We start from the raw sequence: 12,872 nt of genomic DNA, 5'->3' as shown, positions 1-12,872 counted from the left end.
GTAGTTATACTAATTCACACTTCATTCAAAAGTGAAAAGTGCTAACTGGGTTTTAAGATCATTTTCTTGCTTTGCTTTTCAATTTCAGGCCTGAAAGCACAGGAATCGCCTCAGAGACACTCACTGGGCTCTGAGAGCCTCTGCTGCTGAGACAAAGGTCAACATGAGCAGGTCTTTCCGTGGACCAGAGCCATAAACTGCCCGAGTTTGAATGACAGTTTTGTCCTATACATACCTGTGATGTATAATTTAGAGGATTATCTCTTGCTTGACCAGGCACAGTCCGCTCTTACATGAACCTTCTACTAAATGCAGAATACATTACTATCCTTACTTTAAACTTTGTTGTGCGATCCCTGCTCAAACCAAGAACTCAAATTTGTTTGTGAATATGCAGAATTTGTATGCGTTTCCAACTGAAGTTAACTGGTTTGTGTATTTTTCTTTCTAAATAATGTAGTTGTTGACAAATTATTCTTCATTTGGTCATTGTTTTTTTTGTTTTCCCAAAGTTGCAGTGCAAATAATTCTCTTGCTCTGTAAAATTTTTACAGCAAAAAAAAAAAGAAAGAAGAGATCTTTATTCCATCTATACTGCAGCTCACTGATGCAAATATCTTTATCGGCGAATCATTTCAATCAACTTCTGAAATGTGTACGGGCACGACAAGTGCAATCTGCTGAGACGTTAAAGACGACGACTGTTTGCATGTTAATCCATGGTAAGCTGTTTTACTGTTAGTTATTTACTGCTGTGGCAAAAAGTTTTGAGAATGACAAGTAACGGTTTTGACAAATTTTGCAGCTTCAGTGTTTTTAGATCTTTTTGTCAGATGTTTCTGTGGTATAATGCAATATATTTTCAAGCATTTCATTCATGTCATATGCGTGGGGCCAGCTGGTCCTTTAGTGGCAGGGATGAATTGCAGTGAAAATGGGGGTTTTTTTGGGAGTAAGTTCATTTTCATGGAAAGGACTTTACAATTATTTTCAATTTATCTGATCACTCCTCAAAACACTCTGAAGTACATGAATATTGCCATCATAAAAACTAAGGGAACAGACCTTGTGAAAATGATTATAAGTGTCTTTCTCAGAACTCTTGGCCATGGCTGTATATAAACATCACTCACTTCTTTTGTAGACGAATGTAGGCTGTAGAGAGGTTGTTCCAAGCTTCAGCATTCTGCAAGGAGGAAGGGGAACAAGTGGGAAAGACATGAATGGTGTGTGTTCTTTTAATAAGTCTAGACATTTGGTCAGGAGTGTCAAAGTGAGAGGTTGATGGCTTTCACATTTTTTGTGTATTGACAGCTTCTACTTGTATGCGATGCAGTTGGTCAAGGTTGGCTCTTGTTTTAACAAGTACTTACATCTGGCTCTAGTCCCACACACCTCTGGAAGGCCTTGGCAGCTCCCTCATAGCCCTCCAGGGCAAAGTAGGCACAGCCAAGGGAGAACCACACACCAAGCTGCACACACACTGAAAACAATTAATCTCCTGGGGCCTTACCCTTGCTGTTATCATAGTCTAACCCTAGACCCAAGGCCTGGCCTTCATTCTAAAAGGTATTGTTGAGACTTCATGTTTTATATATATATTTAAAGCCCATCAACATGTTTTACTTATCAAAGAAGATTCTCAGGCATCTAGGTCTGGGGGCTGACTGAGACAAGACAAAAAAAAACCATGTCCAGACCCTAGGTTGTAGACAGCCCAGGTCAGAGATCACTTGCTGTCCTCTAGGGCAGGGCCGTGCATTTGCTAAGAGTGACTGAGCTATCAGTCATGGATACTTTACGTTGTTCTACTTGTGCCCTCCTATTTAAACATATTAAAACACAACACAAAACAAACAAGAAATCTCATTCTTTCTCACAGAGGACCAGATTAGACCCCTCCACGCCCATCAAATGAAAGCTAATCCCATCAACGGCTTTCTTTGCACCTGCATGGTGTTGATTTTGAGTGACTTCTCAAAGCAGTCGACACACTGCTGGAACTCTTTGTCACGGAGGTGAAGCAGGGCTTTGGAGCGCATGGCTCTGGCACTGCGGCAACCCGACAGATCCCACGCTCTGTCGTAGTACTGATGGTCTCTCAAGATGTCCCCCAGCAGGCAGTACAGACTGGGCGTCTCCTTCTTCTCAAGCTCCCTGCGGACAATCTCTTCGGCCTGAGAACACAAACAGCAGAGGGGAAAGGGAGGGAACAGTCATTCAAAAAGGGGAAAGGAAAGCACAATGAGGTGATTTTACACTACAAGTAAAAGTGAGTTTTTTGGTACTAGTGACTGTTAAATTTTCTCTGCTGCTCACCCTGATATTACATCTTCAGACTGCTCTTAGAGTGCCGGCTTATTGAGCTCCACCTTTTAAGTCAACAATGGGAGCCAGCACCTGTCCATCCATCATCCATTCATTTTCTACCACTTATCCTACTAAGGATCGTGGGGGGGCTGGAGCCTATCCCAGCAGCCTTCAGGCAAGAGGCAGGGTTCACCCTGGACAGGTCGCCAGTCCATCGCAGGGCCAACACATATAGACAGACAACCATTCACACACACAGCCACACCTAAGGTCAATTTAGAGTATCAATTAACCTAGTCCCCATTTGCTAGTCTAGTCTAGTCCCTTTGGACTGAGGGAGGAACCCGGAGTACCCGGAGAGAACCCAAGCAGGGAGAACATGCAAACTCCACAGAAAGACCCTGTGCTCGAGCCGAGGCTCAAACCCAGAACCTTCTGGTTGTGAGGTGACAGTGCTAACCACTGCACCACCGTGCCACCACCCCAGCTTCTGCCTGAGAGATGATTTCTTTCTTTTTTTCTTCACTTTAAATATTACTGCAAAACAGAATAATAAGATGACCTTTTGAGCATGCTGCTTGGCCACACACTCATACTTGCCCATACTCACTGAAACAGGCCGCCATTAATGTGCACATCAGAGGAGAACTAACTGTTTCTCCAAATCTTTTATTGCGTCTGCCTACAGGTTATGAAACTCAGATATTTTTTTCAAATGAGATTTTCAACTAAAGTTCCTCTACATGACAAATGATATAACAATCTATTTATTTATTACTTATAAACTATTTCATTTTATAGTTATCCATTTATTATCTTATTTAGCTTATCCGCCGTTCTTCACCAACTTGTTCATCATTTTTACCGATTTGTGCTTGACACGTACTATTTGGAATGTTGCTTGAGTGCTTGTGATGAAGGTAAGCTGCAAATGAATTGCCCTCCTTGCGATCAATAAAGTTGTCTGAGTCTGAATCATAGCGTGTGTGTGTGTGTGTGTGAGAGAGAGAGAGAGAGAGAGAGAGAGAGAGAGAGAGAGAGTGTGAGATTGAGAGTGAGTGAGAGATGGAGAGAGAGCGAGAGTGAGAGAGAGATATCAATCTCATGTGATGGCAGTGTTCACACCACTGGGAGCACTTCATCTGTGTGGAGGGTGGAAAAACAGCAAATGTGTTTGACCACTTAAAGCAAAATCACACCATCGCATGCAGCAAACTATGAAGGAAGTCCTAGGATTGTATGCATGTGTGTGCGCAAGTGTACGTATGTATGTGTGTCTTTAATTTATGCTGTGTCACAACTACACTTAATGCTGCTGCTGCCACCTCATGGTGCCAGATGCAGAAAAATTAAGTCGTCATTAATGCCATTAGCTCATTAGAAAAAGATGGAAACCGTCAACTCACTTCAATTTATTTGTAGTAATCACCAGTAAAATACTGTTCCATTTTCTTTAAGTATATGGTCACAAATACCATTCCTGAAAATAACCTTGAAAAACTGTGATTTAATTTAAAACACCACATGCAACTAATCTTATCCTTTGATTCCCGCCTGCTTCAGTTGTCTACATTTGGGTCCATCCGCCTCCATCACACCTTCCAAACTTAACACACCGAGAATGTCCTCTCTCACTTTGGCCACTAGTGAAGATCGTGACACAATGTTGGCTGTACTATTTTGACTGAGTCAAACTTTCTGCATTGCTTGAATTTAGCACATTCTTGCTCTGTAGTCCATTATGAATATATTTACTGTTCTCCATTGGCTCTGAGTGCATTGGACATGCATCAAAGTCGGGTGCAATACTGCCCCCTATATTGCCGTTACAAATTGTCCAATTAATTATGTTTTACCCATTGATCTTGTCATTTCTACTGCATCAGTTCTACTTATTCATTTATCCAGAAAAAATTTGACGCATTTGTTTACATGTTTTTACAGAGTGCAATACAGTCATTCATTTTAATTTTTTCTTTTAACTTTTTCGACAATTTTATTCTAAACTTTCCCAATATATGACACTAAATTTGTCTGCCTCATGAAAAGAGTCCATATGAAGAGCTGTTTTGATATTAACAGAGTTAATCAATGACAGTAACCAATTCTAGTTACAGATTTTTTTTTTTTAACCTTTCCAAATTCGAGATGTCAGAATTTTAGTTTGGCTTATACATGATCTCTTACATATGTTTTGTCATTGTAAGAGGAGAAGCAGCAGTCTCAAACAGGAAAGCAAAAGCAGCAGTGGACAGAGACCAAAACACTCCAGACAAATGGATGGCCTTGCCTTAGACAAACCTGTCAGGTGCCAAGCTGGTGAGATTTAAGTGGGTACTGGCATGTAGGAAGAACACCATGTACTATACTGCATTAACTCTTCCTGTGGGTCCTAATGGTCATAAATTGTCTTCAGTTTATGCTGAATATATACATTCTTTTTGGGCAGACTGTGCATTTGAATGTTAATTGAGATCCAATACATTGTATATTTCCGAAGTAATTAAACTTAAGCCAGTGTCAACTCACAATATATTATTTGTACTAAACATAAGACTGTAGATAGAACACATCTCTTGGCAAACTCATATAATTTCAGCAAAAAATGTGCTGTCCATGAACTGTGCTCATAAAACTGTAAGGTCCCAACATTTAAATGAGTGCAACCACATGGATACTGTAGACACAGGAGTAAAAGTTTGAATTTGACCAGTGCACAATGTGGCTAAAATTCAATTCTACTATTCTGGAACTTTTCTGATAGACAAACTCATTTACTGGCAAAGGGAGGTAATCACACACATTTCAAGAAACTGCACGTGCATAATCTTAGTACACATTTCTATTGGATGAGGGCCCCTTATTCAGAATAACCTTCATTCTTTATGTTCTGGTTAGAAAGGGAACTGGAAATACTCCTACATTCTGTCTAAAGTTAAAATTATGGTGCTGCTCGACATTCATGCTGTGAATGTCACCTTAGCTGTCCTAACAGTGCTCTTCTATATTCAAATCTGGTGACGGTGCAGTCTTTTGCTGGTATACAATGAACTCATTGTAATGTCAGCTGAACCATCTTGAGATAATGAGTGCTCTGTCTTACCCTGCTGGAAGTAGCCAACAGAATATGTGTGTGCTGTGCTGACATGTTCAGCAATAATACTCAGGTAAGCTCAGGTGTAAATAGATACGATGGGTCTACGATTATGGCAGGCCCTAGTGTGTGTTAGTAGACATGACATGCTTTGCGCCTTTGTACATGCAGAGTTTTTATTTCAATTTTTCAGGTAGTTTGAATGCTGTAGTTTGTGGAACTGTTGAACTATACAAGGCGTTACATGAATGTATCAAGTGTTTTGTCACCCTGTACAGTTCAGCATTAAGACAAATTACAGCCCTCAAATTTACAGGGAGGCTTATTGCAGGGCTGTTGGATTCAATACCAAACCTGTCAGTGACTTTAATGCTTAGGCTGATCCATAAATTTGCTCGTGTAAGAAAATAGAGAGCTCAAAGACAAATCATATCAGTGCTGACCATGACTCATCTACCTTATTTTTGTTCAATCGAATCATGCAATCGAAATCATAAATGTCTTTTATCATAGGGAGGGCAGAGAAGCTTAACCAGCTAAGTGTCCCTGCCATGTCTTCAGTTTGACTGATTTGTGTGTGTGTGTGTGTGTGTGTGTGTGTGTGTGTGCGTGTGTGTGTGTGTGTGTGTGTGTGTGTGTGTGTGTAGCAGGTCATCACCAGAGCAATTAATGCAAACAAGTATGTTGGTTAAATTTCTACCATGCAACTAGTGCTAAACCAGAACAATGAAAATTTACAGGAGGACAGCAGTGAAAATTCCAACAGGAATATTTGCAAGAGGTGAGAGCAGTACTGCCAGGGACAGTCTCCAGTTGCATGCTACTTGTGTGAAAGGGCAAATCTAGACAACAGACTTGATTCTGCAGAGTCGGTTTGGAGTTCATGTGAGAAAAGCTTATGCTGACAGAATCTTTGTGAGAAGCCGGGGGGCCGAGTCAGAGTCCAGTTTGGTGGCCTCAGAACTGTAGCTTCGCATTTTTGCTTATGATGCATTTCCATGACTTTGTTGACCTGTAGCCTTCAGCTCATACTGGAGGGGTTTGCGGCTGAGTGTGAAACAGTTGGACTACGAGTCAGCATAAGAGTCCATATGAGGCCACAAAAATGTGGAATGCTCACACTTATGGTGGGGATGGAGCATCTATGCTACCTCACTTAGCAAACCAAAAGTTGTTGGCTGATGGATGGATAAATCCAGGAAGTGTTTTAATTCATCCTCATGGACAACAACCCAGACTGACCCCAGGTTTCCACTGGGTCCCTCTCCACCGCATTCTGGCTGCAATGCTGTTTACATCTGTTCTCCACTGCCCCACTGGAAGCTTTTCAGATGCTTTGCATTTTGTCTGCCTAGTTTTGTTAACTTGCTCGGATTATACTGATTTTATTCAACAGACACTGAAAATGTGTGGGTTTTTTTTTAAGCATGAAATTCCTTTTTGACCAGTAACATCACAGGCGCAACAAAGCTGACAAAATCATTCAAAATTCAGCAAAAGTGGTGATCAGCCTTTTGTGAATACAGCATGTTCCGTTGCCTTGTCTAGAGACAAGCCTAAGGCCTTGAGGATATCATATAAAATCCGATTTGATTTATGAGAGTTGTAAATCCATCAGATTTGACCCAGAGACAGACAGATTTGCATTACTTTTTCTCTGTTATGAATTGATCAAAAACAATGTATTATCTTGCCCACACTTCGATATCTCCTTGTCATATGAGATCCAAAAGTCAGAACCTCATTCCTTGCTAGTATGCAGGACTCTATACCTTCAAATGGTTGTTTTTCAATGTAGACTGGGCTAAGGCTTTCAGCTTCAATGTTTAAGGTACAAGTGAGCCCATATTTTGAATGAATGTCATTGTCAGGTCTCTGTGTTGTACGTGTGTGTGTGTGTGTTTGTTTTATGCATATACCTTGCCATGTTGGCCCAGCCTCTCATAGCAAATAACAGCGTCCTCCCAAAGCTCCAGCTTTTCGTACATGAGCAGAGCAGAACTGACGCAGCCGAGGTCTGTCAGCAGGCTGGCTAGCTGTTTCTGAAGAAGACCAGAGAAGAAAACCACATTTTCACCTGAGATAACCACGTCACCTATACTTGGACAATCATGTCTGATTCATTGGCCTTGGCATTTACTCCTTGTGTTAATAAGTACTTTTCTTGCCACCCTGATTCTAAACCAATCTAACTATGTACATACAAGTAGTTAGGATGCTTAAGAACCCTGCTAGATCTATAAATTAAGGAACCATCACAGCTACAATTTGTAGCTTGGCTCAAAATAGGACACTTAAACTATCAAAAAAGAGGTTGAAATGATCCTTTAACTTGCTGGGTATCTTATCCTCTCCAGAATATGTTCAATGTGTATTTATACATGTTAATATCGAATTATAATTCCAAGAAGTTGTCATGTTACAAACACAAACAATGAAAATGTTAATATGTAGTTAAAGAGCATTTAACATGTTCACTCCCTCAGTTTAATGTGTCAAACTTGAATTTTATTTTTGCTCTGAATCAATGTTGAAGTTTGAAGTGTAGCCTGATGTTCAGATTCACCAAAAATGCAACTGCAGCGATGACTGCGAAATGAGAAGTTCAGTTTCAGTTGCAATTGTTTGAAGTACACACTACATCTAGCATTTGGTGGTATAATGATACAAGTATAAATGCTCACAACACCACAGGCTCAACTTTCAAATCAACTGTTAGTACACCAAAATTAGTCAAGTTTGCAAAGAATGTCACGTTTGAAAATATTTGGTCATAAAACTCTGTTGTCATGATCACTGACCCAGTGAAAAGTGAGGTCAATCCCAGATTATTGCAGTTTTGTGAATAAATGGGAATCTGCACAAAATTCCAAAGATATCTTCAACATTCATTTGACTCAGGTCCAAAGTGATGAATTGGCTAAATGACCTTCCTATCCCTTGAACTATATCATAATGATGGTAATAAATAATGACAAGAAGGTCATTGTGATGATTATGTCGCTATAGTGCTGCAGGATTAAATCAGTGAGCAGATTTTTAAATGACAATGAATTAAATGGAAACCGTGAGAACAACAGCAGTAAATACAAAGATGCCTCAAAATATTTAAAAAGACTTTCACTCAAAATCAAAGCACAGCATAAACACCAAAAAAGGCCTTCGGTGCTGCTATATTCAAGCTGTAGCTCTCTAGTGAGGAGAAAATGCATCACAGCACCTGCTGCAATCCTCCGCCTCAACCCACTTTCTAGTCCCCAGGCAGCAATAGGGACTCTTCAATTCCAGCTTTATTGCTGTTATCAATTATTACATGCCGCCTTGGTGATTTCGTCTCCCCCAACTGATCTCTTCCTCTCCCCAATACTCCTCTTTCAATCGCTCAGAAAAAGTCTAAATTCTTCTATTACTGCTAATTCTACTTGCTGCACTTTCTATTTTACACTCCTCCATATCTTGGGCTTGGTTTAGGTGCTACATGTTCATCTTCATACGATGCTTTGTGGCTCAGCAAAAGTGTAGGAACTGTCTTGTCATCTACTACAACTCTAATCTGGTATAGCCAGAGCTTTTCAATTTGATCTCAGAGGGGGTTTTCTCAACTTTCACAGACCAAAACACCTCAAGACACAATCAAATAGACCTACAACCAATCACAGCAACAAAACATGGTGTACCGCCATCAAATCTTATCAACAAAAATGTTACGCACATTTGGTTGTTCTTTAAGAAAAAAAATACACTGGCCAGTTCATTCAATACTCCTGCTATAGCAAATACAACAGACGAAACATGCATGCAGGGACACCACAACAGAGAAATAATTTAAACTCTCTGCAGCAGTGGTGTAGAAAAATAGGCCCAATGCACAAAAATGAACATTACAGCTGAAGCTATTTGCAGAATGACATTCCACCTTCCACTATGCCAACTGACTCCCTGATTTATGGCATCTGTAGCCCTCTGATGTGACAAATCTGGAGGGAGGAACTTTTATTGACTCCATCATGGGAACACCAGTGATCTGTGATCATGGCTTTTACATATCATCCACTCCACACCTGCTCAAGAGATGGATTGTCTTGGCAAAAAAGTGCTGGCTAACAGTGACACAAACACAGGCGGTCAAAATTTCACAGTAGTTACAACACAAAACAAGTCATTAAGAGTTCACTGAAAAAATAGACGATAGCCAGAAGAGTTAAAGTGCTCCATTTCTTTTTTACCCTATATTTTGAGAATAGTGAAGCAACAAATAGCTATCTGGAGGTACATGTAGCTACTCAATTCTGTTGTTACATGAACATAAATTATAGATCTTATATCACTGGTTTCAAATACACTCTAAAATAACATATTTAATTAAACAAAAGGGGCATATCTTTGTCATATCTTCCTAAACAAGTGATTTCTGTGCCTTGACAAGTGAAAGGCAAACACGTGCCTGATGTGATGTGTTGCAGTTGTGGAAGAAATCAGCAGGAATTAAACGTGCACACTTAAATACCTGGACAGTCCATCTGGTTGGAGCATGGCAGCAGTGGAAGATCTTCAGGCGCTCAGTTACGGGACACATCTTGTCTTCAAAGTGGTCTACTATTGCCTGAAAAGGGGAAAAAAACAAACCAACCATGAACTGTATTAATGTGCTGCAGTTTAACGTGATTTCAACATGCAATCATTTTGCTCATGAACAGATTCACCCAGCTCATGTGAAAAAATACTTTCTCACTTTTATGGAGGAGACATGGGCCTCTGACTATTGACAGGTTTACAGAGGGTCATTGGGTTCTAAATGACCGGTGACTAGGAACATTCACCAAGACAGAGTAAACAACGGACACGACTCTGTTGAGAAGTTGCTTTGTCAAATTGCTGTTTCTGACTCATTCTATCGCTGTGGTACACTTATTCTTCTCTAAATATGGGAAAAATAACAGGAAGCAGATGCTTCGCCAGTGTTCCCTACAGTGGGTCAGCATCCACCCTCATGATAAACTGTCATGCTCATAAGAAAAACAGCTTTCTACCACTCAAAAGCAAAATGTTGGCTCCAGAGTTGTTTGCACCTTTCACATAAACTGGATACGTCAATCACATAAAGTAGTGATGACTCGATTCACACTCCAACTGCATTTGTATGGTGCCAGAGCACTGCCATTAAGTTATAGCACTGAAAATCAAATTTGGCATTGTAAAAAAAAGCTGCATTGACACTGAAACAAATATTGAAACCAAAAAGTTTCAACTGAAAAAAGAACATTTTATTTGGATTTTTTTCATATTATGATGTGTCTTTTAATCTCAGTCTTCAAATTCCCTTTTCATGACCATCTATTTTCAGTGACACCCACTCTATACAGTCACTTGATTTTTGTGTGTGTGTATATCTCTCTCTATATATATATATGTCTAGAGAGAGAGAGAGAGAGAGAGAGAGAGAGATACATAGATATACATGTATGGAGTACCTTGATGAGATAGTGGTGACCTGGAAAGAGAAGCCATACAGCGAAAGACACCCCATCTCAGGGGGTTTCCAGCTGGATTGTGACGGGATGGAGGACCAAGGCCATTGCCATATGTTGGTAAAGAGTCATTCGCACCAACCTCCTGTTCTTCCTCCCTCCCCTCTAAGACGGGTTAGGGTTTAACCCTACCCCTCCAGCCTAACTGCGAAGTGCTATAAGACATTGGCTCTGTCTGCCCCTCAGTGCCTTTGGAAGAGGACACTGCTTAACCAGAGAACACCCTGTGTGGGGAGATCTGGGTTATAAAAGGCTATATTCTCTGTCTCCACAAAGTCGCCATCCAGGCTCCTGGAAGAATCATGGCGATTCAGGAAAGAGTGCACTGGCTCGGGCTGACTAACCTGATGACTAAGGAGAAAGAAGAGCAACTCGACTCTCCTTTCGTCCCCAGGTCTCTTTGGTGTGGCTGTCACCTTCATGCAGAAGAAATGTGAGTAGAAAAAGAGAGACGATGAGGCGTTGAAACTTTGCCTGCCAAAAACACACTGGTAGCCACTTCCATGGTCCTTTACAAGTTTTATGCACCCAGTATCACCAAGCCCCAAAATTCTGAAAGACCAAGCAGCTCCCCAAACCCCTAAAGGTTTAAAAAAAACCAACAACCTTGGTTCAGAAAGCAGTCCCGTCAGACCAGGCCCAGACAGCGCCCAGTCCATCACGAAGAAAAGAAAGCCCTTGGAGTGAATGCCCAGTTTGCCCTCTTTGTTGGCTGCTCCGCCTCATACAAATTCTGTTCCAGAGCCAGTTCTTCGAGACATTTTCCACACAAGAGTGCAGGCCCTTGGGTGACTTTTATGTCATCTACCCACCAGATGGGCCAAGAGGCAGAGTCTGATGTTCAGTGCAAAATCTCACACAAGCACTTTGTTATACTTTGTAACAAAAAGGTCCCAACATGGGCGACAAGGCAGACCGCCAAGGGTGCTGTCTCATGTTCAGAAAATCATAAAAAAAGATATTTTGCAATCTTATCAGCCCTGGCTGCCAACACAGCCTGTGGGTGCCAAAGTCCCCATGGTTGTGACGATACAGTCAGTCTGGGCACCTTGCCGCCATGTTCCCACAGCAAAGGCGTTCATTGACAGGGTGTGTTGTGTCAGCATGAAATAAAGCATCAGGTTAATTGTAACGCCACATGCTTCTATATGAAAAGCAACAGAGGGAAACACACTTATTGACGGTTTGATTGTTCCATGGGAACTTGCTGAATCCATTGCATCCATCCACCCATTTTCTGTACCGCTTAACCGTTAAGGGTCGGCGGGGGGGTGGGCTGGAGCCTATCCCAGCTGACATTGGGCAAGAGGCGGAGTATACGCTGGACGGGTCTCCAGTCCATCTCAGGGCCATGAGGAGCAATTAGGGGATCAGTATCTTGCTCAAGGATACTTCAACATGGTCAACAGGGTAAATGAGGATCGAACTAGCGACCCCTCGATTGCCAGTCACTTACTTTACCTCCAAGCCATACTGCCTGAATCCACTGCAGAATGGACCATCAGTCATGGCCAGGATCAGGAAACAAAAACGGCTGTGGACAGCAGAGGCCATTCTAGCTCTGCTCCCTTCTTAAAGCCTTATAGCATGTTCATGCACTCATAGCCCCTCCCCTCAACCCCCCCACCCTATACTGAAACACTGCCAGTTCGTTGAAACAAAAAAGTAAATAAAATTGGAAATGAAAAACCAGACAGTTGTAACTGAAATGAAGGGACACTGAAAACTATCGCTGTAAAAAGATGGAATGAAAAGATCTGAAGAGTGACACTTAAAACTACATAATATGAAAAATATCCAAATTTAATCTTGTATTGTTTTAATGCCTGTGTTTTATTTTTCAACCTCCCTGAATGTTCACTAAGAATACCAAAAAGACACCGAAAGTCAAATTTCGCAAGCAAAGTTGATATGAATAGTGGAAAAACAAAAATTTAAGA

The 12,872-nt window shown here is 41.1% G+C and overlaps 1 protein-coding gene across 1 annotated transcript in view; it reads right to left on the bottom strand.

The window, feature by feature from the left end:
* ttc27 (tetratricopeptide repeat domain 27) overlaps positions 1-12,872 on the bottom strand; it is an 83,183-nt gene that overhangs the window by 16,464 nt on the left and 53,847 nt on the right. Inside the window, exons 11-15 of the mRNA XM_086180866.1 lie at positions 9,912-10,007; positions 7,324-7,446; positions 1,950-2,177; positions 1,374-1,472; positions 1,134-1,186 (exon numbers count right to left, since the gene is read on the bottom strand). Coding sequence (XP_086036992.1) covers positions 1,134-1,186; positions 1,374-1,472; positions 1,950-2,177; positions 7,324-7,446; positions 9,912-10,007 — 599 coding nt within the window. The remainder of the gene's footprint in view (positions 1-1,133; positions 1,187-1,373; positions 1,473-1,949; positions 2,178-7,323; positions 7,447-9,911; positions 10,008-12,872) is intronic.

This window comes from Aulostomus chinensis, chromosome 16, assembly GCF_037954235.1.
Source record: "Aulostomus chinensis isolate RoL2024-O1b breed Wild chromosome 16, RoL_Achi_v1.0, whole genome shotgun sequence".
In the NCBI taxonomy this organism is placed as follows: domain Eukaryota; kingdom Metazoa; phylum Chordata; class Actinopteri; order Syngnathiformes; family Aulostomidae; genus Aulostomus; species Aulostomus chinensis.
This window is presented reverse-complemented; position numbering and strand designations above follow the sequence as displayed.